At 43.1% G+C, this 23365-nt stretch overlaps 1 protein-coding gene across 3 annotated transcripts in view; it reads right to left on the reverse strand.

The window, feature by feature from the left end:
* The window catches only part of TBC1D32 (TBC1 domain family member 32), a 43967-nt gene that overhangs the window by 5509 nt on the left and 15093 nt on the right, over positions 1-23365 (reverse strand). For all 3 annotated transcript variants that reach the window (XM_069971704.1, XM_069971703.1, XM_069971705.1), the window contains exons 14-29: positions 22449-22541; positions 19511-19653; positions 18226-18350; positions 17076-17277; positions 15569-15651; positions 13887-14025; positions 13625-13712; positions 12357-12475; positions 11053-11172; positions 10813-10901; positions 9013-9135; positions 7053-7161; positions 4650-4743; positions 3226-3348; positions 2525-2608; positions 1597-1660 (exon numbers count right to left, since the gene is read on the reverse strand). In XM_069971704.1, the coding sequence (XP_069827805.1) occupies positions 1597-1660; positions 2525-2608; positions 3226-3348; positions 4650-4743; positions 7053-7161; positions 9013-9135; positions 10813-10901; positions 11053-11172; positions 12357-12475; positions 13625-13712; positions 13887-14025; positions 15569-15651; positions 17076-17277; positions 18226-18350; positions 19511-19653; positions 22449-22541 (1798 nt within the window). The remainder of the gene's footprint in view (positions 1-1596; positions 1661-2524; positions 2609-3225; positions 3349-4649; positions 4744-7052; positions 7162-9012; positions 9136-10812; positions 10902-11052; positions 11173-12356; positions 12476-13624; positions 13713-13886; positions 14026-15568; positions 15652-17075; positions 17278-18225; positions 18351-19510; positions 19654-22448; positions 22542-23365) is intronic.

Below are 23365 nucleotides of genomic sequence, written 5' to 3' on the forward strand. Positions count from 1 at the left end.
GTAAAAAATGGGTTAAATTGGGTGAAAGACACTTTTTCTTGCATTCTTTTTTTAAAACATTTTTGACATGATTTGATATAACTTAAATGGGGTTTACCTGCTTGTAAAATAGAATCAAGTGTCATCATAGAAGAGACGGTAACGATGAACTAGAACTAAGCTAGTCTAAATGCCTTCATTACATGGGTCGGTCATTGCTAAAGAGCGTTCCTAGGAACGCTCATCTACTTGATAATCAGTCCGTGTAAACTGCCAGCGGTCAGCTGACGAGCGAGTAAGGGCCCAATTACACAGGACGATTATCGTGCAAAAAATCGTTATATCGTTCGATAATCGTTCTGTGTAATTGCAGGCAACGAGCGAAAAATCGTTCGTATGTCGTTGATCGTTGATTTAGATCTGAACCTAAAATTATCTCTAATCGTTTGCTGTAATTCCACATTCGTTCGCTCGAGTTCCGCATTTTTTCACTAATTGTTCAGTGTAATAGCACGTTGTTCATTGTTTTGCTGGGATCAGAAAGAGGTAACAATCATAGCAACAACTATTGTTCTGTGTAATATAGTGAACGATAATCTCGTTTGTGATCGTTTATCGTTAGTCATTAATCGTTAAAAATCGCTCAGTATAATAGGACCCTAAATGTCGGCTCATCTGCTGTTTTCATCTTTGTGTGGCTGGAAAAATCATTGTCATAGCTCTCTACAAAAGGTGTGCAGCCAATAACAATATATTTAAAGTGATACAGTAACTCCCTTACCTCACTTCATTTAATAGGTTAACAGTGTCAACTGGGCGGGGCTTCACAGCAGTTGGGCTCCATCTCCTGGCTGATGAGAGGGCCTAGCTGTCATTAAGCCCCGCCTAGGTGACACTGTCTAACAATGAAATAAAGCGAGTTTGGAGCAGTAAGAAGACAAAGACAAGTGTTATACAGGTATATATGGAATGAGCAGCATCTATTCTTGTGAATGATGCAGAGAACCGCACATTGAGTAAGAGGTTAATGTTTGTGACATGTAAATGAGCACTGATCTTGCTAATGTCTTTGTAAAAGAAATTCAGAAATCATTAACATGTTAAAGGGGTATTTCACTCAAACATAACTTTTGATATGTTGCTGCCCATGGTGAGACTAACAATTCCTTCCATACTTGTTATTATCTATTCAGTCTCTTTCCCCCAGTTCTCAGCTGCTGCTTTCTGCTGAAGACACAAAAATCTGTGTGTGAGCTTTTCTCTCTGTCTCCCCCCTCCCTTCTGAGACGGCTGATGTAAACAAGTCCCTGACTGGCTTTATCTGCAACATTGTAGCTTCTTTGTAATGCTGGGAGGGTTAATCTGAGGTCAAGTAGCTGCTGAATTCACTGTGATTATCTTTCCCGGCATTATGAAGTTGCAGACAGGGACTTGTTTACATCAGCCGTCTCAGAAGGGAGGGGGAGACAGACAGAAAAGCTCACACACAGATTTTTGTGTATTCAAAAGAAAGCAGCAGCTCAAAACTGGGGGAAGAAGAACCTAAATTGCAGCAGACTTTTTTATTATAATGCATTCAGTGAAAATCAGAGCCATCTCCTTGTCAATACATTTTACCTGATAACAATTTTTATGCCGAGTTGCTGGGATGGAGTAAGGCTTTCATTTTGTATATGTGCATCTAAATGGAAAAAAAAAAATTAAAAAAGATATTATTTTAAAAATCACATATAGTTTGCAAAAACAAAGTGTGAACCCAATCTAAATTACAGAATAGACAGCAATCCTTTGTTTTTCATCCTTACTCACACAGGACGGATGCGCAAAGGATTTCACGCCGCGAATTCAGTGATTGGCTGAGCGGGACGTCCAGACGCCGGGAACCCCTGAAGCTGGAGTGCGGACCCGGTAATGTTTGCTCTGGCTGGCGGGGAGTTAAGGGGGCTGTCACTCCCTGGTAGAGGTAGGACAATTCCAGTGCGAGTATGTAATCTCATTGAAAATGACCGGCAAGGTATCCGCAGCAGATTTCGCTGCGAATTCGCAGCATGAAACCCGCTGCGGATCCATCCTGTGTGAGTCTACCCTAAAACTAAATGGAAACAAAAAAAAAAAAACGGATTGCAATAATGCAGTGTGAACTCAGCCTAAATGGGTTGTCCAATGATCCAGTGCAGATACCCCAGTGCCAGCTGTTCTGTCCTAGCACATGAATGGTGTAGGAGATTGCTAGTTTTAGTGGTCACATGTCATATGTACTGATGTAGCATCTTTGTACCCGTTCTCTCAAGAGTTCTGAGGAATATCTTCCTAAGTATCTATGTGTTTCTTGTAAGTTTCTTGTATACGCTGTAATTTTACTTGTCACACTACCAAACACCGCTAAGCAGCATACATCATGTACGTAGAGTGTGCAGCGGTAATACCTGTTGTCTTCATCTTTAGCTCGCCAGACAGAAGAATAAAGGGGTACCCCGTCCTACCTTCCTTTCACAAGGGGGTACATCTTGATACATGGGCTATACCTAGCAAAACTACAACTTACCTTTATAGTCGGAATGTTGAAAAACACAGTTGGCGGGAATGTCGCACATGTGGTATATATATTTCTCTAATAATTCTCCGTACACTACAGGAAGCAGAAGAAATGCAGGTGTATAGTTATATAGTGGGAGATGTGATATATACACGCCCAATCTCTCCTCAGTCTCTACCCACTAGACAAACACTATTAGGAATATTTCCACAGATAAATGTTATGCAGGGTTAAACTGGTGCATAATACAGCTAGGCTGCTTCTATGTCGCTATAGCACATGGAGCGCTGAGGATGAAGGCCATTTTCTTATCTTGATCCTCAGCACCGTCTTCAGGATATTATCAGTTCATTTTATATGCTAATAAGGCGTTTAGTGCACTGGGGGTGGAGCTGCCGTCCTCTGTACAACGATTCGCCCCTTCTAAAGAATATTCATCTGGCGCTCTGCAGTGATGAGTGCTGGAGTGACGTCCCTGCAGAGCGCTGACCCAGAATTCATTAAAAGGAGCGGATTTGAGTACTGAGGGTGGTAGCCACCAAAACGCCTTATTAACATATAAAATCAACTGTCCTGAAAATGGCCACAGAGGGTCAAGGTAAGAAACCTGCGCTATAGGGCATCTCAGCAGGGCCGATACTTCTCCGAACTATTAAAGGGAAACTTTCTAATAGTGAAAGTTTATATAGTAAATCGCACACATCACCCACCTGATCCTCGTAATACGCCAGGCTTAGTTGTGATAGTTTTACAGAATAGTCTTCTACAGTTGTCTAACCAGGTGACTTTTTGGTCTGTGCCCCAAGATGAGAGAAACTTCAAGAGTTCTTGGTCTAGAACCCAAACGAACACTAATAAGTTAGTAATGACATCATACCTTACTTTTCTTTCACAACAACACAAGCTCTGCAAGTGCTCGCACTTCATGTATCAGTCACAGAGTAAGGGGGCATCCACACCTGCTGGGATTACGGCCTATGCGCCAAAGCTATACTGCGGAGCGGAATCACGGACCTCCCGGCATCATCTATCATGGATGCCCCAGAGGATAGCAAGGAGTAATAATACTGACTGCAGAAATCTTAGGAGTGCCTGCTAGGAGGAGTAGAGGTCCTATTACACGGGACGATTATCGTGTGAAAAATCGTTATATCGTTCGAGTTTAAACGATAATCGTTCTGTGTAATTGCAGGCAACAATCGTTCGCATGTCGTTGATCATTAATTTAGATCTGAACCTAAAATCGTCGTTAATCGTTCTCTGTAATTCCACATTCGTTCACTCAAGTTCCGCATTAGTTCACTAATCGTTCAGTGTAATTGCACATTGTTCATTGTTTTTCTGGGATCAGATGGAGTAAACGATCACAGTAACGATCGCAATAACGATCGGAACTAACGACCATCGTCCTGTGTAATATGGTGAACGATTTCAGGTTAACGATAAACAATCTCGGTTGCGATCTTTTATTGTTAGTCATTAAAAATTGCTCCATGTAATAGGACCCTAAGTTATAGGGAGATATGCATGGCTATGCAGCTTCACACACAGAGAAGCCTTTAGGGTCCTATTCCACGGGCCGATGGGGGCCTGATCAATAATCTAAACCTGCGCCGATCTGCTAGATCAGCGCTCCTTTACTGGGCCTGTTCCACGGCCTGATAATCGTTTAACAAAGGCTGCAGAGACATCGTTACCTTGTTTAAACACCATACTTTACCTATCCATGCTGCAGGGCTTCTCCTGCGCTCCTTCTTCCTCCTGGTCCCGCGCGCAGCAGCAGCTTCGGTGCAGCCTGTCTGAGCTGACAGACCGCTCAGCCAATCACTGGCCGCGGCGGTCCCGGACAGTGATTGGCTGAGCGGTCTGTCAGCTCAGACAGGCCGCTGCGAAGTTGCTGCTGCTGCGCACGGGACCAGGAGGAAGAAGGAGCGCAGGAGAAGCCCTGCAGCATGGATAGGTAAAGTATGGTGTTTGTGGAATCGTCGGTTGCCTGCCGCGCATCACTATTCCACTCAGTGATGATTTAAAAAAATTATAATTAATAAAAACAACCTTTACATCATTTTACATTTACACATAGTAAATAGTCTTAATAGTGTCACCATGTCACTATGACCGGTAATCTACCCACCTTGTTTAGGATCCTCAGTTGCAGCTACCTCTGGTACATAGCACTTTGGTAATGGATAGGATGAAAACATCGGCCAAGGATAGGGATCATTACTCTACACAAACAAATAACAGGTTTATTTAGTAAAAAAAAATCTAATTACTACTTAAAATAAAATAAACACAACGATAACATCATTAGCATCTATTGTCTCCCCATCTCTCAGCAGGAGACAGATTCCATAGTTAAAGGGGTTGTCTAACGAAAATATTTTTCTTTCAAATCAGCTGGTGTCAGAAAGTTATATAGATTTGTAATTTACTTCTATTAAAAAATCTCAAGTCTTCCTATACTTATTAGCTGCTGTATGTCCTGCAGGAAGTGGTGTATTCTCTCCAGTCTGACACAGTGCTCTCTGCTGCCACCTCTGTCCAAGACAGGAACTGTCCAGAGCAGGAGAGGTTTTCTATGGGGATTCATAGAAAACCGAGACAGAGCTCCTGTCTCAGCCAGAGATGTCAGCAGAGAGCACTGTGTCAGTCTGTAGAGATACACCACTTCCTGCAGGACATACAGCAGCTAATAAGTACGGGAAGACTTGAGATTTTTTAATAGAAGTAAATTACAAATCTATATAACTTTCTGACACCAGCTGATTTGAAAGAAAAAGATTTTCGCTGGGCAACACCTTAAAGCCCCTATACACGGGCTGTTTTTTTCTCGTGTCAGTGGGCACTAGAGAAAGAAACCAGAGCCGTCCTGAAATGTGTTGCGTTTTTATAACTATATTTACTTTTTATTGTTTTATTAAATTTTCTATTTTTGTACTTTATGGAGTTATCATCTCTCTTCTATCTGATTTGTGCTCTACACAACCTGTCATTGTATTTGGAGTGGAGGGTTGTCTTTATAGCCCTGAAGTGGCTATGGCCTAGATACTAAATGCTTGTTTGCTGGAAGAAAAGTATTGAGAGCAATGGCCCCTGAGATATTTCAGGTTATAAGTAGAGTTGAGAAAACTCACCCGTTGGACATTTAGAGCCTAGAGCCTCCTCCAACTTCAGCAGACACCACTAATCAAATGCGGCACGCTCGGGTTCGGACAAGCCTAAGCATGCTCTGTTTTCTCAACTCTAGTTATAAGTAAAAAATAAAATAATAATAACATTACTACTCATTAATCCCGGGCCAATTGTCACTTTTGCGTTTTAGTTTTTTCCTCCTCGCCTTCTAAGACCCATAACACTTTTATTTTTCTACCTATCGGGCCATGTGAGGGCTGTTTTTTTCAGGAGCAGGTGTACTTTGTAATGGCTTCTATCAATCTGCCATAAAATGAATGAGGGAACCCCCAAAATATCATTTATGGGATGAACTTGGGTCAAAAAATCTGATTCCGCAAATTAGGTCAGTCTGAACACAGCGATATGCAGGTTTTCTAGGTTTTCTAATGTTTTTCTATTTTTATTAGCAGTAAAACTTTTTTTTTGCAAATAGGTATATTTAAAATGGCCGCATTGTGACTCTTATAGTGCATTTATTTTTTCACCTAAGGGGTCGTTTGGGGCGTCATTTGTTGCGTCATGATCTCTAGTTTTTTTTTAGTAAAATTTTTTTCTAGATCAAACGTATTGATCGTTTTTTAGTAATTTTTTTATACATAAAATGCCATTTAAAAAAGCAATCTCTGCGTTCTTTTTACAGCTTTTTGTTCACGCCATTCACCATGCGAGAATAATATTGTTTTATTTAAATAGATCGGACGATCATGCACTCTACGGTATATTATATGTTAATTAACTTTATTATTTTTATGTGTTTTATGTGCAAAATGGGAAGGGGGGTGAATTTTACACTTTTTAAGTCCCCTTAGGGGTCTTTAACATTATTACATTAGATTACATACACTGATCATTGCTATGCCATAGCATAGCATAGCAGGGATCAGTGTAATCTGTGATCTTCTGATAGAGCCTGCCTGTGGCCTGTGGCAGACTCTACCAGAAAATCGAACTGCATGAAGCAGTATACCTCCGGCAGTCAGGCAGTGTGATGAGGACCCCCGCAGACACGCTGCGGGGGTCCCGATCGCTAAGTGATCAGAGATGCACTGATTGCGGTGTTTAAGGGGTTAATGGCGGGCAGCCGCGCTATCGCGACAGCCCGCCGTTGAGGGTGAGGGCCTGGCTGCAGACAACAGCCAGTCCTCACCGGCTATGGAGCGAGCTCAGCTCGTGAGCCCCCTCCATAGTCCGGGCCCCCGGTGGGGCGTACATTTACACCTTCCTGCATCAAGTCTCAGGCAGTGGGGGGCGTAAATGTACGCCTACGGTCAATAAGAGGTTAATGCCTAGATTTTTCTGAAGATGTAGTGTTAAGAAGTTGTAGCAATCACTGAAATGTATGAAAAGCCTAGCTCATCACCTGAAGCGTCACTCTAGGTGGTAGAACTCGTTCGTGCGGTCCTCCGATGACGTTCATCCTCACCAGAATATGGTTTCGCTCTACAGACAGGCCATCTATAATGATGTTTCTGGAAATGCAGGCAAATAGCACCAATAAGTACACTGGTCATATAAAGTACATAAAAGAGTAATATTTAAAACTAAGGGTAGCTGCACACACACCGTATTGCAGCGGATTTTATGCTGCGGATCCTGTATGTGTGAATGCACCCTTAACGGGAATGTGTCATCAGAAAATGACTGATTTATCATTTTTATGCTAATCATATTTTTTAAGAATTTTTTGGTGATTTCTTTTTCTAATTTTCCATTTTTCTCTCTATATTATAAAATAATCCTGATATCTTGTAGTTCTCATTCTCACCACTGGGGCTAAATCTAAGCTGGGACTTCCTGTTGTGCCTGTGGTTATAAGAGGAGGCTGCTATAAAGTGATCTGTGCAGCATTACAGGGTCATGTGACACCAGTAGATAGAGGAGACAATAGCAGCTCCCTGTGGAATCACCTCTTCACAGGTCACAGAGCGTGCTCAGTTATGTTTCACATTCATCTCAAGGGGACAGAGTCTGTTTATTGTCGTCTATGTCCATGAGTTAGGCTGTAAAGCAAGTCACTAAATGCTGTTAAGAACAGAAAGTAAATTAAAAAATATCACAGACAGAAAATAGAAACAGACTAGAATAAAAGGACAAGATTTAGTATCTGATTATAATCAGATAAAATTTAGGTGACACATTCCCTTTAACCCCTAGCTGCACCAGACAGTTATAGTACATCCTTTAGGAGGTTAGTTTCAGCATGAGGACGTACTATAATTGACCTGCTTCAGATGCTCACGGTTTACGCCGCAACTAAACTGTAAGCTGATAGCTGACAGTTTAGTGTAACTGCTACTGGATCCCCAAAGGGGGTGTGGTAAAAAATCCATAGGATTACATTGGAATCTCTGCAAAGAAAATGCAAATTTTAACTTTTCACTCTTACTTTGCAGTTATTCCTATGACATGCCCAAAGGGTTAACAATCTGTATGAATGTCAATTTCAATACTTGAAAGTGTGAAAATTACAAAATGGGGTGAATTATGGGGGTTACTAGTATACAAGCCTCTAAACTATACTCCAAAACGGAACTAGTGCCTAAAGAATTTCTGAGTTTGAAGTTTTCATAAAAAATTTGAAAATTGCTCTAACATCCTAAAAAATTAAAAGCGTGTTCAAATGCTGCCAATATAAAGCAGACATGTTATAGATATGAATTAATTGATATTTTATGTAGTATTACTGTTTTCCTTATTAGCAGAGACTTTCAAATGTAGAGAAATGCTATTTTTTAAATTTTTCACAATATTTTGGAGTTTTTCACAAAAAAATTCTAAATGTGTCAAACCAAATTTACCACTAACATAAATTAGAAAATGTCACAAAAAAAAACAAAAAAACAATCTTGGAATCTCAAGGATTGGTAAAAGCATTCCAAAGTTATTGATGCATAAAGTGACACGTCAATGTTGAAAAAGTTGGCCGTGTCATAAACGGCAAAACTGACTGTGCCCCCTAAGGGTTAAAGAGAAGCATTCAAATCTCAGATCTGTTATCCACAGCAGAGAGCTGCTAATAAAGATCATAACCTGTCCCTGGTGAACATATATTCATTACAAATGAGCACTGGAGCAGCTCAAGTCCAACTGGTCGCCATTTGAATACCGGTGGTTGAAGAAGTTGCAGCCCTGGGGAGCCTGGGAAACATGATGCAGTCTATGGCCTACAGCTGTATCCATGTTTTCCAGGCAGCCCTAGGGCTGCATCCAACTTCTTCAGCTGCCGCAATCAAATGACAAACGATCGGACTCGAACATGCTTCAGCTGTGCTCATCTCTAATACATTATTTACAATGGATATTAGTTTCCTACCACTTACTGTGAACCTGCAGAAGAGTCTGCAACATTTTCCCCTTGGGCATTAAAAAGCATCTCACATACTTTGTACTGGGACTCCAGAAGTAACAGAGTATCAAGGTTACAGCACAAGACATTTAATAATCTGAAAATTAATAAAAAAAAAAAAGTATTGTAATCATTGTCACTTTATGTATAAGATACATTACAACTATACATACATTTTAAGGAAAGTAGCAATGTCCATTAACTACTGGTTCTTTAGACATAACTTGCAGTGGAGCAGTAGCGTAATATAGGGCTATATTCACACACGCATCGCTGTAATAGCTACGTTTAACAGCAACAAGTTCTGATGAAGCGCGCATGCGCGCGAAATGGCCATCATGTCTATGTTGTATATGTAAAGTGGTTTGGCATCTGCTGAACAGTGACATGTGTCACCGAAGGTTTTACTACATGTTGAAATAAAGAAGCATCGCAATATTCCGGTGAGTGTCCTGAGCTTATTGCTGAACTTGTTGCTTTCATAATACGACTATTTGTGAGGTGCACCTCCGTTGCGCTTATTTGCAGTTCCAAGTGTGTAAAAGGCCCAATAGCGCATAGCATAACAACCTTGTGGACAATAAGAGAAGTGCCGGTGGTATTCTAAGACTTTGTACGTTTAATAGCGAAACGTGGCTGACGATTGCCCAAACAGGTAGTATTTTACCTATCCACGTTTTCGGTGTTCTCCTGCTCTCTGTATGCATCGCGGCACCGCACGCTGCAGCTTCAGAGCGACCTGTCTGACAGGCGCTCAGCCAATCACTGGCCAGGACTGCCGCGGCCAGTGATTGGCTGAAACACGTCGCTCCAAAGCCACAGCGTGCGGTGGCGGGACACATACACGGACACCAGGAATGATGTCCGTGCAGCCCTTGCTAAACGATTATCGAGCCTTGTCATAGGCCCAGTAAACAAGCGCCGATCTAGTAGATTAGCGCTCATTTACAGTATTGATCTGGCCTTCATTGGCCTATGTAATAGGACCCTAAGAGGGATAATGGCACAGTTTGTTCGGGAGCAAAGTATATGGGGACCCTGGCACAATTTATTAGGAGGCCTAGCATATGGGGACATTGGCGCAATTAACTTGAAAAAGGTGCCATAGCTGTTAGGTAACAGGAACACGTTTTCTTATTGGCATAAGTAGCATCATTTATTGAGGATGCCACCCTGGGAAGTGCTGGAAAACATGGATATAGCCTGTGGCCTGAGTGTTTGGGTTCGGAGAACAGTTTGACAGGTCCGCACAACACTAGTTGTGATTCTTGGAGTATAAAGATTTTTTTTTTTTTTAAAGTAGAAGAAGTAGGAAAGGGCACTCACCCTTTGTATTGATCTTCTTTATTTCGGTGCTCATTAAAAAACTCAGGACATACTGGGCTATTTAACGAAACGCCAAGCCCTTAGATGAACCAAGGTAAGAGCTGGTTCGCGCGCATGCGCATTTCTTCAGACCTGGTCTGAAGAAGAGCGCATGCGCACGAACCAGCTGTTACCATGGTTTATCTAAGTGCTCGGTGTTCTACTTTTTGATTGTTCATTGATACACTTATTTTTCTCAGGAAAGTGAGCACCAACCAGTGATCATATATATATCTGTGCACTCAGAGGTAGTGTCGGTGGCTGTTGCTTTATAAATGAAGATTTTTTTTTGTTGTTTTATCAATGCCAGTCATAAGGGATTAAAACACAAAAGTCTGCAATAGACGACATCTCTTGAGTGGTATGCAGGCACATAGCGGAGCAGGGAGTTAACAATTGTTCCCCTTACCTTAATCCGAAAACGTGGGACTGATCATAGTTAAATAATGAATTGATTTTAGCGACTGAATTTACAATCACGAGCCGATCAAACACATCCTTGAAGAACAAAGAAAAAAATGACAAAAAGAACATAATGTAATTCTCTCTGCTGGAGCAGGATTAGAATGAACTCCACCCACAGCTATTATACAGATGCTTGTAGTGTATATTAGAGTAGACGAAAGACAATGATAATATTCTCACTTACGACCAAGGATGTGGGGACTTCACGGAGCGAGTACTCATCTTTGGATGGTAAATGTTGGTTCCCCAGCAGCTCATAAACAGCATGGTAGGATGACAGGAGGTTCATCAGGGCTAGAAAAGACTAGATTGGAAATAATTTTGAAGTGTATAAACTCTGTTATATGCTGAATGTTGCAGGACTTACCATTGATATATAAGGTCCCACTTATGTCACGCTTTGCCCCTACATTTAGCAGTAATGTTAGAAAATCTACCGAAGTACAAGCTAAATGTGTCCATAGAGCTCCTTCTAGTCTATCAAAAGGGACCGGAAAACCCACTGTGATTACAAGATATAGCCAGGTGAAGCTCCAGGCAGCATGCTTCACTCATTGGCTGTCAATCAAGTCCAAATGATTTTTTCCATTATAGCCTATGGAGGGAATCACTTGGATCTTGTGGCTGGCCAGGGTATTAAGGGCTTGGCTGTGCACTTCACCCGGCTATATATCTCGTGATGGCATTGGATCTCAGACATGAACGTTTGAAGCTTGGTGAAGACAAATTACATGACAGACATAGGTTTAAAATATTGGAGGTGTATACAGCTTTCTACATTTGTTCCCTAGAGATACTAACAGACTCCTATAGCCAAAATACTTCACGTAGCCTATGGTGTGCAGAACAATGCCTAACTGCCTAAAGTGTAGCTGTCAATTACTTTTTTTGCAAAAATCAGTAGTATAAGCAATTTTAAGAAACTCCGTTATAGGTTTTATTAGGCAGAAAAGCCTCTTTCTGTAGTGAAAAAAGCTGTTTCCCAGCCCCCCCCCCCCCCCCCCCCTCACTTTGTATCTGCTCAGTATCAGGCAAAGCCGTCTTCATTACAGAGGAAAAAAGTGAAGATGGGTTTGCTGACTTCATTATAAGCTATGGAGGGGGGAGGGGGATAAGTGATCAGGAAGAGCAGAGAAGCAGCTGTACAGTTTCAAGACTGTCTGGGCACATAAAACGCTGGATTCACAGGTCAGAAAGGTCACTCACCCCGTTCGACCCCTCCCATCTCCATAGACCATAATGGACACAGAAATCCTGCTTCTTCTGAAGGGAGGGGGGGAGGTAGGAAAACAGCTTTATGAGAACAGAAGGAAACTGTTTTGCTTAGTAAAACCTATTACAGAGTTTCTTATTATCGCTTGTACTATTGATACCTATTGATTTCAGAAAGATGACATTTATATTAAAGGTACACTTTAAGAATTCTCAGCTAGTAATATATATATATATATATATATATATATATATATATATATAGTGCACATTCACCTTCTGGCAGCTCCTGTCTATAGGATCCACAGGGGTGGGCTTGGGGTGAATAACCCTGAGATCATCTCTTCCACATTCAAGGGCAGCCCACAACTCAGAGACAAATGTTTGGATGAATCCTGCAAGAAGCGGCAAACATATTTAGTGATAAAGTTTGGAATTAATATAAGAACATACAAAGACCTTGTGATCTCAATCTTCTCTTATAAGGCTATGTTCACACACAGTGAAATAATATAAAAATACTGCCGACATTTTGAGGAAGAAATACGTCCATATTTGCTTTTGTTTGGGGCAATAAATGGTATCTATGTTATGTTGGCAACATTCCATATTGGATGCTGGTGAAACTCTCTTCGTTGTCATCATTGACTATAATGTAGTAAAAAAAAAAAATGAGTGCACTTTCTGTTTGTGTTCCGTTTTTTAGGACTGACAAAATTTTTATGTGCCTGCATAAAAACAGAACACTGATAGATTTGGTAAAAACGGAGCACAACTGATGCAAGCAGAACATGACGGAACCAAACGGAACACAACTGATGCAAACAGGGCATAACTGAACCAAATGGAGCACAACTGAACCAAAAAGTGCAAAACTATAGCAAACGGAGCATAACTAAAACAAACAGTGCACAACTGAGCCAAACAGAGCACAACTGATGCAAACAGAGCACAACTGATGCAAACGGAGCACAACTGATGCAAACGGAGCACAACTGATGCAAACAGAGCACAACTGATGCAAACGGAGCACAACTGATGCAAACAGAGCACAACTGATGCAAACGGAGCACAACTGAACCAAACGGAGCACAACTGAACCAGACGCAGCAAAACTGATGCAAACAGAGCACAACTGAGCCAAACAGAGCACAACTGATGCAAACAGAGCACAACTGATGCAAACGGAGCACAACTGATGCAAACGGAGCACAACTGATGCAAACAGAGCACAACTGATGCAAACGGAGCACAACTGATGCAAACGGAGCACAACTGAACCAAACGGAGCAAAACTGATGCAAACAGAGCACAACTGATGCAAACGGAGCACAACTGAACCAAACGGAGCACAACTGAACCAAACGGAGCACAACTGAACCAAACAGAGCACAACTGATGCAAACGGAGCACAACTGAACCAAACGAAGGACAATAAAAACCTGTCTGAGGGATCCACTAGGTTCCGATTCTTTGTTATCAAAACGGAAAAGAGAAACTGAATTATGGGGGAGGGTAAAACGCTGGTGTGAACCTAGCCTTACCTGACTTTTGCAGGGCTACTGCCCCAGGTGCTGTTGCTGCTACCTGTGTAACCAAAACTCCATAGCCAAACTTTTCACTTCTGTTAACCTGCAAAAAAATGAATATGTGTATTTCAGAGCCATGTAAGTATAATAACTATAGATACAGGGGAATGTATATACTGTACAGGTGTTGGGCCTATGATTCCAAGCACTAATAGCAGAGCAGATGGAATTTCCATGTATTCTAACATTTACTTCTACCACCAAAGTGACAACGTACCTGCAGTTTTTTGGTAAATCTGCCGAACATATAATGTATGCTCTCATTTATGGCTCCAGTCTGTTGGAGGAGGAGAAGGCCTCTTGGAGTGGAAGCAAAATTTAACAGGCTGTCTAGTAAGGATTCCTCCCAAAGCATTCTGAGAAAAAGGGAACAAAACTCAGGCTGATTATAAATATATGACCTCACCTTGTACTGCGCTACTGCTCCTGTGAGATGATGAGTGACATGACAGCTAAGAGTTACTATTCCCTATATAATAACATTACAGTGTGTGTTCCTATACCGTCCAGCACTGATAAGCTGAAGTTGGATAAAGCCCTAAGGCTACGTGGAAAACATGGATACAGCCAATGACTATATCAAATGCCGAACGATCGGGTTCGGATGGACTCCAGCTGCTCCAGGTTCGCTCATCTCTACTAAGGACCCTATTACACGGAACGGTAATCGGCCGAATCGGCCCTATTGCGTAATAAACACAACGATCAGCCGGTGACAATGATCATCGGCTGATCGTTAATATAGGTTTGGACTGATAGCTGTCGGGCGCCGACCGCGCATTGCTCTGTGTAATAGCGGTGCCAAACTGTATACATTACCTATCCATGGTGCAGGGCTCCTCTTGCGCTCTGCTTCTCACCAGGTCCCGCGCACTGCAGCTCCAGGGCGGCCTGTCTGAGCTGACAGGCCGCTCAGCCAATCACAGGCGGGACCGCCCCGACCATTGATTGGCTGAGTGGCCTGTCAGCTGGGACAGGCTGCTCTGAAGCTGGAGCGTGCGGGACCTGGTGAGAAGCAGAGCGCAAGAGGAGCCCTACAGCATGGATAGGTAATGTATACAGTTTAAGCAAGGGCTGCACGGACATCGGTAACGATGTCCATGCAGACCTTGTTAAACAATTATCGGGCCGTGTAATAGGCCCAGTAAACGAGCGCCAATCTAGCAGATTGGCACTCTTTTACAGTTATTATCGGGCAACCATCGGTCCGTGTAATACCACCCTATGGGCCCTATTCCACAAACGATTTTTCGAAAATAAACGATCTCAGATGCCCGCTATAGTGCGGTCGTCTTGTCATTGCTACTACGAACGAGTGAACGACGCGTTTTTACACCGAACGATGCGCGAAAGATCAACTATAAAAATAGGTCTGATTCTATCAAGCGATCAATGATTTCTCGTTGGTCATCTAATCGTTGTCTGCTATTACACAAAACGATTATCATTCAATTACAAACGATCTAACGATTTTTCGAATGATAATTCGTCCTGCAGGAAGTGGTGTATTCTCTGCAGTCTGACACAGTGCTCTCTGCCGCCACCTCTGTCCATGACAGGAACTGTTTTCTATGGGGATTTGCTGCTGCTCTGGACAGTTCCTGATATGGACAGAGGTGTCAGCAGAGAGCACTGTGTCAGACTGGAGAGAATACATCACTTCCTGCAGGACATACAGCAGCTGATAATTACTAGCAGAGTTAAGATTTTCAAATAGAAGTAAATTACAAATCTATATAACTTTCTGACACCAGCTGATTTGAAAGAAAAAGATTTTCGCCGGAGTACCCCTTTAAGAAGAAAGCAGAGTCATTGATAAGGCCCCCAGAAAGCTGTCTCCTGGCCCCCCCCCCCCCCAATGACTTGGTAGTTCGCATTTATATTAGAACGTATACTTACGTCCCCTGGGAATCCTGACTTCCAGAAGAAAGAGACACAGCCCCTGCAACAGGTGTCGGAGTTCTTTCAGAAATGAGAACCGTCTGTGGACAGATAAAGGTGGCGGAGTATTAAACAGGATGTGCCATGTCTCCTTGTTGGCTAAAGGGGGGGGGGGGCTGATAGCTTATTAACATACATTACAAAGGTATATAACTTCCTTGTGTTTGTTATATAAGCTAAAAACACAAATCCCCGGAGTTGTCCTTTAATGTTGATAACACTGAGCTGTAAGGTGACAGAGGCTTCTGGAATATAGATTTGTACATGGACTAAGCCAGAGATGTCAGATTACTGCAAAACTCATCATGCAGTTATGTAAGTAATTACAGGCTCCTACCACAAGAGGGCAGACGAGTGCTTCTCTACTAAAAAAAAATGCTATCAGGGGCTACTTTTGGGTAGTGTACCTCTTGGTGAGAGATGGATGACTACTAGACATGTCGCTTCAATGCACTCAAAGACGTTTTGCCCAGCTGACAGAGTGAGGGGCGCCCACACACAGCAGGGGTTTCCCTGGTACGTCTGTTTCAGATTGTAACACTTCTTCAGCCTGCCCAGCCGCCAAATTTATCTCCCATAGAACAATTATGGAGAGCTTCCTTCTGAGTGTGCTCTACAGATACTGTAGGTAAATACAATCTGTATTTCGATTTTTCTGTTTGTGTCTGTATGCATGTAGCAGAGCTGTTTGTGTATGGTGATGTAGCAGAGCTGTTTGTGTATGGTGATGTAGCAGAGGTGTGTGTCTGTATATTGATACAGAACTGTGTGTGCCTGTGGGTATATTTATGTAGCAGAGCTAAGCATGTGTGATGAAACAGAGCTGAGTGTGTATGATGTAGCCGGGCTGAGTGTGCATGATGTAGCAGAGCTGAGTGTGTATGGTGCAGCAGAGCTGAGTGTGTGTGATACAGAAGAGCTGAGTGTGTATGGTGTAGCTGAGTGTGTATGATGCAGCAGAGCTGAGTGTATATGGTGTAGCTGAGTGTGTATGATGTAGCAGAGCTGGGTGTGTATTGTGCATGCAGCAGAGCTGTGTATGTATGGGTAAAGGTGCTGTCAATTTCAATAAACCTTGACGCCTTTACTACATTATCCCCTTCATGGCCTTAGACCACCAGGGACATTTAATTAGCATGAAATATTTATTCCCTGTTTTCAGATGTCTACACCAGGGGGGCGTCTCATAGTCAGGTGCGTCTTATAACACAAAAAATACGGTAATAGTTAAACTTAATCTTTTTGCAAAAAAAACTTTATAAACATCCTACTCAGTCCCTCTGCTCTATAACAAGTTTCCTGCACATTAGATTCAAGTTCAATGTGACGGCTTCTCTATCCGGACGGCCTCCAGCACCCGGCCCCACCCCTCCACCTCCGTACATTACCCTGTAGGGGGCATCTTCCTAGCAGGATGGCTATTATACAACCCAATCATCTCGTGTCCTGTCACCGTTCTTGTTACCTTCCTCCAGGCTCCCGCGATGCATACGTGTAACTGGTACGGCACCAGGACTTGGAGACCTTCACAGGTTTGATACATCTGACGACAGACAAACAGGAAGGATCCCTTCAGGACGGGCAGTAAGTCCGACTCCGATAGGACGGGAATATCGTCACTGAGAAGCTTCTTGGAAAATTGAGCAATGACGTGAGCACCTGCCGTCCTGCAATGATATATAAGGATTACAGCCGGGCCGTCACATGGGTACATGCAGTGCTGGGACCGGACATACACGGACAATAGGTGAGCAGTCACATGATACTAGGACCATACATACACGGACAACAGGTAAGCAATCACACGGTACTGGGACCGTATACGCAAGAACAACAGCACAAGCATCATGGAGACATGGCCCATATTCCCCGATAGTGGATAAGATGCCATCCATCATACACTGTGCACAATAGTAAACCTCGGGGCTGAACAGACTTTTTGTAGTAAGTTTTCCCATTTTACTGGTATCAAAAAGTTATACAGATTTGTAAATTACTTCTATTAAAAGATCTCCAGTCTTCCAGTACTTATCAGCTTCTGTATGTCCTGCAGGAAGTGGTGTATTCTCCCCAGTCTGACACAGTGCTCTCTGCTGCCACCTCTGTCCATGTCAGGAACTGTCCAGAGCAGGAGAGGTTTTCTATGGGGATTTGCTTCTGCTCTGGACAGTTCCTGACATGGACAGAGGTGGCAGCAGAGAGCACTGTGTCAGACTGCAGAGAATATACCACTTCCTGCAGGACATACAGCAGCTGATGAGTACTGAAAGACTGGAGATTTTTTTTTAATAAAAGTGATTTGCTAATTTGTATAACTTTACGACATCAATTGATTTGAAAACAAAAATGAATTCTCTGGACTACCCCTTTAAGTGACTGTTGCCATTCACAGGAGTGCTCGAGACAAAGTATAACACTTCAGTATTAAGACTAAGTACAATACAGTAATATCTGCCCATTGTATTAAGAATCACACAGCTAAGAACGGAGACTGAACAGCCCATGTGCCCAATGTGATGTTATTCTCCGCCATCTTGGCACTACCACAAAGCTGATCTGATCCATATACTGAGTGATGGATTCCCTTAGCTGCGGCCTCCCCCTGTCACACAGACCTGTCATTGGTAGAATCTGTCTTCTCTCCATAGAGTAACAGGGAGAGTCCTGCTTCATTAGCGGCGATCCTGGCCAAAATATCAGCAATAAAGCTCAGCGTGCGCTCATCACAGTTATGGTGAACCTGGAAACAAGGAGAAACCATCAAAGTCATTATAAGTAGACTGCGTATATAGAGTATATAGCGTATACTGCGTATATAGAGTATATAGCGTATACTGCGTATATAGAGTATATAGCGTGTCAGTGACTAGAGTTTCACAATCCAGCTAAATGCCACAAAGGAACAGAAAAGAGTCCAGGTAAAATACCCCAAGGGTCGAATATTGTTAATGAGCGTTCCCTGATATGTTAATGAGGGTCAATAATATGGTAATGAGGGTCCCAATCTGTTAATGAGGGTCCCAATATGTTACTGAGCGTTCCTTTATATGTTAATGAGCGGTCCCCGATATGTTAATGAGGTTTCCCCGATATGTTAATGAGCTTTCCCCAATATGTTAATGAGGGTCCCCGATATGTTAATGAGGGTCCCCGATATGTTAATGAGCGTGCCAAGATATGTTAATGAGCGGTCCCTAATATGCTAGTGAGCGTTCCCCAATATGTTAATGAGGACCCCTGATATGTTAATGAGGACCCCTGATATGTTAATGAGGGCCCCTGATATGTTAATGAGGGCCCCTGATATGTTAATGAGGGCCCCTGATATGTTAATGAGCGTTCCTCGTCTATTAAACAGACAGCCATGTTTGCCTGATATGTTCCTGAAGAGGGAGCGAAGCCTTTGGGCCGATAATACTGTAAACGAGCATCGATCTGTCCTGGGCCTATTACACAGCTCAATAATTGTTCAGCAAGGGCTGCATGGACATTGTTGCGATATCTGTGCAGCCTTTGCCCAAACAGTTTTCACGTCACCTCTGCACGTTCTCGGTCTTCTCCTGCGCTCTGCTTCCTCTCCGGCACCGCATGCTGCAGCTTCAGAGCCAGTGATTGGCTGAGCGTCCTATCAGCTGAGACAGCGTGCGGTGCCGGAGAGGAAGCAGAGCGCAGGAGAAGACCGAGAACGTACAGAGGTGATGTAAAAACTGTTTGTTGAATCATCAGCCACCGGATGCACATTGCTATTACACGTTGCACGGTCAGCGGCTGATTTTAGGTCAGGGCCTAAAGAAATGATCAGCCAATGATCGCTTCATCAGCTGATCCCTGTCTCTATTACACGGAGCGATAATCAGCCGAATCGGCCATAGGACCACTAGAATGAATACAGGCACTCACCTTTTTTCCTTTCAGCAGCTTCTGTATTGGAGACAGCAGACTCTCTATAACGGCCTCGGTGTACAGACACTCACCGGCACAGTCTTTCCGATCACAGAGCATTCGGAGAACTTCCATAGCCAGATGTGCAGGAGCATAGCCGCCTGGAGATACAAACAGCGTATTACAATGGACGTATACTGAGGGGGTGCCACTACAACGCGTTTCTGAGGTTGAGAGGGGGGGCTCTAACACAACCAGTTAATGTTCACCCCCATTTGAGTAAAAATCCTTATAGCGGGACTCTGTTAGCGCTGATCAGTGGTGGATTAAGTGTACTACAGGCCGTGGGCCCAGAAATGGAGGGATATAAGAAAAATAGTGCTGGTTAGACTGCTCATCCTGCTCCAATTCCTCTACCCCAGACTGACCATCCTGTTCCTGTACCCCAGACTGGTCATCCTGTTCTTCTATCCCAGACTGGTCATCCTGCTCCAATTCCTCTATCCCAGACTGGTCATCCTGTTCCTGTTCTTCTATCCCAGACTGACCATCCTGTTCCTGTTCCTCTATCCCAGACTGCTCATCCTGCTCCAATTCCTCTACCCCAGACTGGCCATCCTGTTCCTCTATCCCAGACTGGTCATCCTGTTCCTCTATCCCAGACTGGTCATCTTGTTCCTGTTCCTGTACCCCAGACTGGTCATCCTGTTCCTGTACCCCAGACTGGTCATGCTGTTCCTGTACCCAAGACTGGTCATCCTTTTCCTGTACCCCAGACTGGTCATCCTGTTCCTGTACCCCATCCTGCTCCTGTTCTTCTATCCCAGACTGGTCATCCTGTACCCCAGACTGGTCATCCTGTTCCTGTTCCTGTACCCCAGACTGGTCATCCTGTTCCTGTACCCCATCCTGTTCCTGTTCTTCTATCCCAGACTGGTCATCCTGTACCCCAGACTGGTCATCCTGTTCCTGTTCCTGTACCCCAGACTGGTCATCCTGTTCCTGTACCCCAGACTGGTCATCCTGTTCCTGTTCTTCTATCCCAGACTCGTCATCCTGTTCCTGTTCCTCTAACCCAGACTGGTCATCCTGTTCCTGTACCCCAGACTGGTCATCCTGTTCCTGTACCCCAGACTGGTCAACCTGTTCCTGTACCCCAGACTGGTCATCCTGTACCTGTACCCCAGACTGGTCATCCTGTTCCTGTACCCCAGACTGGTCATCCTGTTCCTGTACCCCAGACTGGTTATCCTGTACCTGTACCCCAGACTGGTCATCCTGTTCCTGTACCCCAGACTGGTCATCCTGTTCCTGTACCCCAGACTGGTCATCCTGTTCCTCTATCCCAGACTAGTCATCTTGTTCCTGTACCCCGGACGGGTCATCCTGGTCCTGTACCCCAGACTGGTCATCCTGCTCCTCTTCTTCACCCCAGGTTGGTCACCCTGTACAACTCACCCCAGAGTAGGTAGCTTCCCTGCCTTCTTCTCTTCCTCACATACCTACAGCTCTTCTTCCTTATAGTGCTCTGGTAGATGCTATTTCCAAGTGAATCTATGTACTCTGCAGACCCTGCAGGACCTGTGGTGACATCATAGCCACATGACTAAGGTACTGTAGAGTCTGCATAAACATCGCTGAATGTCTCCTCCCCCTGTCCTAAAAACAGCTGGATTGTCTCAAACACTTTTGTACAATTAGGTCCACCTGGCTCTCCAGCCTTGTCAACTTCCCTGCTTGTATATCAGAAAATGTAGAGCGAGTAATGTAGAGTAGTGTGAACACTATAATTTTCTAAAGTATTTACAGAAGTCACAAACACAGTTCTAAGGGGGGTCATTCACACGCTCCGTAACGCACTGACTCTACAGTGTGAAAACTACCTGTCTGAAGCCACCGCTATAGGGAGCTCTGTACCTATCAGTCACAGGAAATAAAGCCGAGCCAAGCTCATTTGTGCCATAGACATGAATGGGATTCATTATGGTTTTACAAATTGTCCAGAAATGTTGGCTGTCTGTAATTTTTTGAAAAACTTGTCCAGAAACAAAAAAGAAAGAAAAGAAAAATTAGGTTGGTAATCATGGCCCTAGCGGTGGCACCATCTGCCTTCAATAGGATTTTTATGGCAATGTTGGTGTCCTTAGTACTAGTAAAGTAGTTCCCAAGCTCACCCAGACACTAAAAGGAGAAGTCCAGCAAAAATGTTGTAGTACTGTAATTTTGTATAATATTGCCCCCCAAAAGTTACACAAATCACCAATATACACTTATTACGGGAAATTCCCATAAAGTGTTTTTTTCCCTGCACTTACTACTGCATCAAGGCTTCACTTCCTGGATAACATGGTGATGTCACTTCCTGGATAACATAGTGATGTCACTTCCTGGATAACATGGTGATGTCATTTCCTGGATAACATGGGGATGTCACTTCCTGGATAAAATGTGTGGGCTGTAGTTGCTGGAGAGGATGATGGCAGAGGGACACAGGGCACTGGAGGGACACTGAGCATCCCTCTGCCATCATCCTCTCCAGCAGCCACAGCCCGCACAGCTCTGGGAGTCGGGACATCACCATGTTATCCATGAAGTGACATTAGCATGTTATCCAGGAAGTGACATCACCATCTTATCCAGGAAGTGACATCACTATGTTATCCAGGAAGTGACATCGCCATGTTATACAGGAAGTGACATCACCACGTTATCCAGGAAGTGATATCACCATGTTATCCAGGAAGTGACATCACCATGTTATCCAGGAAGTGAAGCCTTGATGCAGGAGTAAGTGCAGGGAAAAAACCACTTCATAAGCATTTCCTGTAATAAGTGTATATTGGGGATTTGTATAACTTTTGGGAGGCAACACAATACTTAAATAAAAATTTACGCCGGAATTTTATAGCAAGTTAATTTTTTTGTTTTGTTTGTAACTAATTCTTCCCATAATTACCTGCATAGGCTCCAGGTTCTCTTTTCTCTCCATTCGGACAATACAGCATAATATGAGTGAACAGCACGACCAGGTCACTTAGGGACACGGATTCTAAAATACAATTTATTGTAATAAAGACAAATTATTTCCTTATTGTTATAAAACAGTCGCAATTATGTAAGAAAGTGAGAAACATGAAATTCATGGTTATAGATTATTCATAACAAGCAATCCTGTGGTCATACACCTTCATCAGCTCTCTTTCTATGTCCCTATACACATTACTCTTCATGAGTGGAGAGAGGAAAAGTGAGCTGCTGCCAGACCGCTTGGGTGGCTTATCAGTCTGAGAACAAAAGGTTTAGGCAGTTTGAATTCCAACATGCCTGACCCTTCTCTCCCCCAACATACTCCATACACTCCTCTATACAATCTGCCAGTCCCATCAAAGTCAGTGGGTTCGGGCGACTTTGACTAAAGTGAATGGGGAACTTTATAAGGTGTGGGTAGTCTGCGTTTCCGTAGTTTGAACCCAGCGGATAAAAAAACTTACAAGTGCATCCGTTTTGATCCATTTGTCCATTGACTTCAATTTAAAAAAAAAATGCAGCCTTTTTTTAGGTACACAAAAACATGGTCGACCGCGTTTTTGTGTATGCTAAAAAAACTGATGCATTTTGATCTGTTTTGTTATCTGTCAAACGGATCAAAACGGATGCATTTGTATGTTTTTCATCATTTTTTTTTTTTTTTTGCATAAAGCAGATTTAAAAAATGGCCTGCAAAAACGCAGTGTGAACCCAGCCTAAGGGCCCTATTACACGGGGCGATTATCGTGCCAAAAAATCGTTATATTGTTCGAATTTAAACGATAATCGTCCTGTGTAATTGCAGGAAACGATAAAAAAAATCGTTCGTATTTCATTGATCGTTAA

Source organism: Dendropsophus ebraccatus, chromosome 5, assembly GCF_027789765.1.
Source record: "Dendropsophus ebraccatus isolate aDenEbr1 chromosome 5, aDenEbr1.pat, whole genome shotgun sequence".
NCBI classification, from domain to species: Eukaryota; Metazoa; Chordata; class Amphibia; order Anura; family Hylidae; genus Dendropsophus; species Dendropsophus ebraccatus.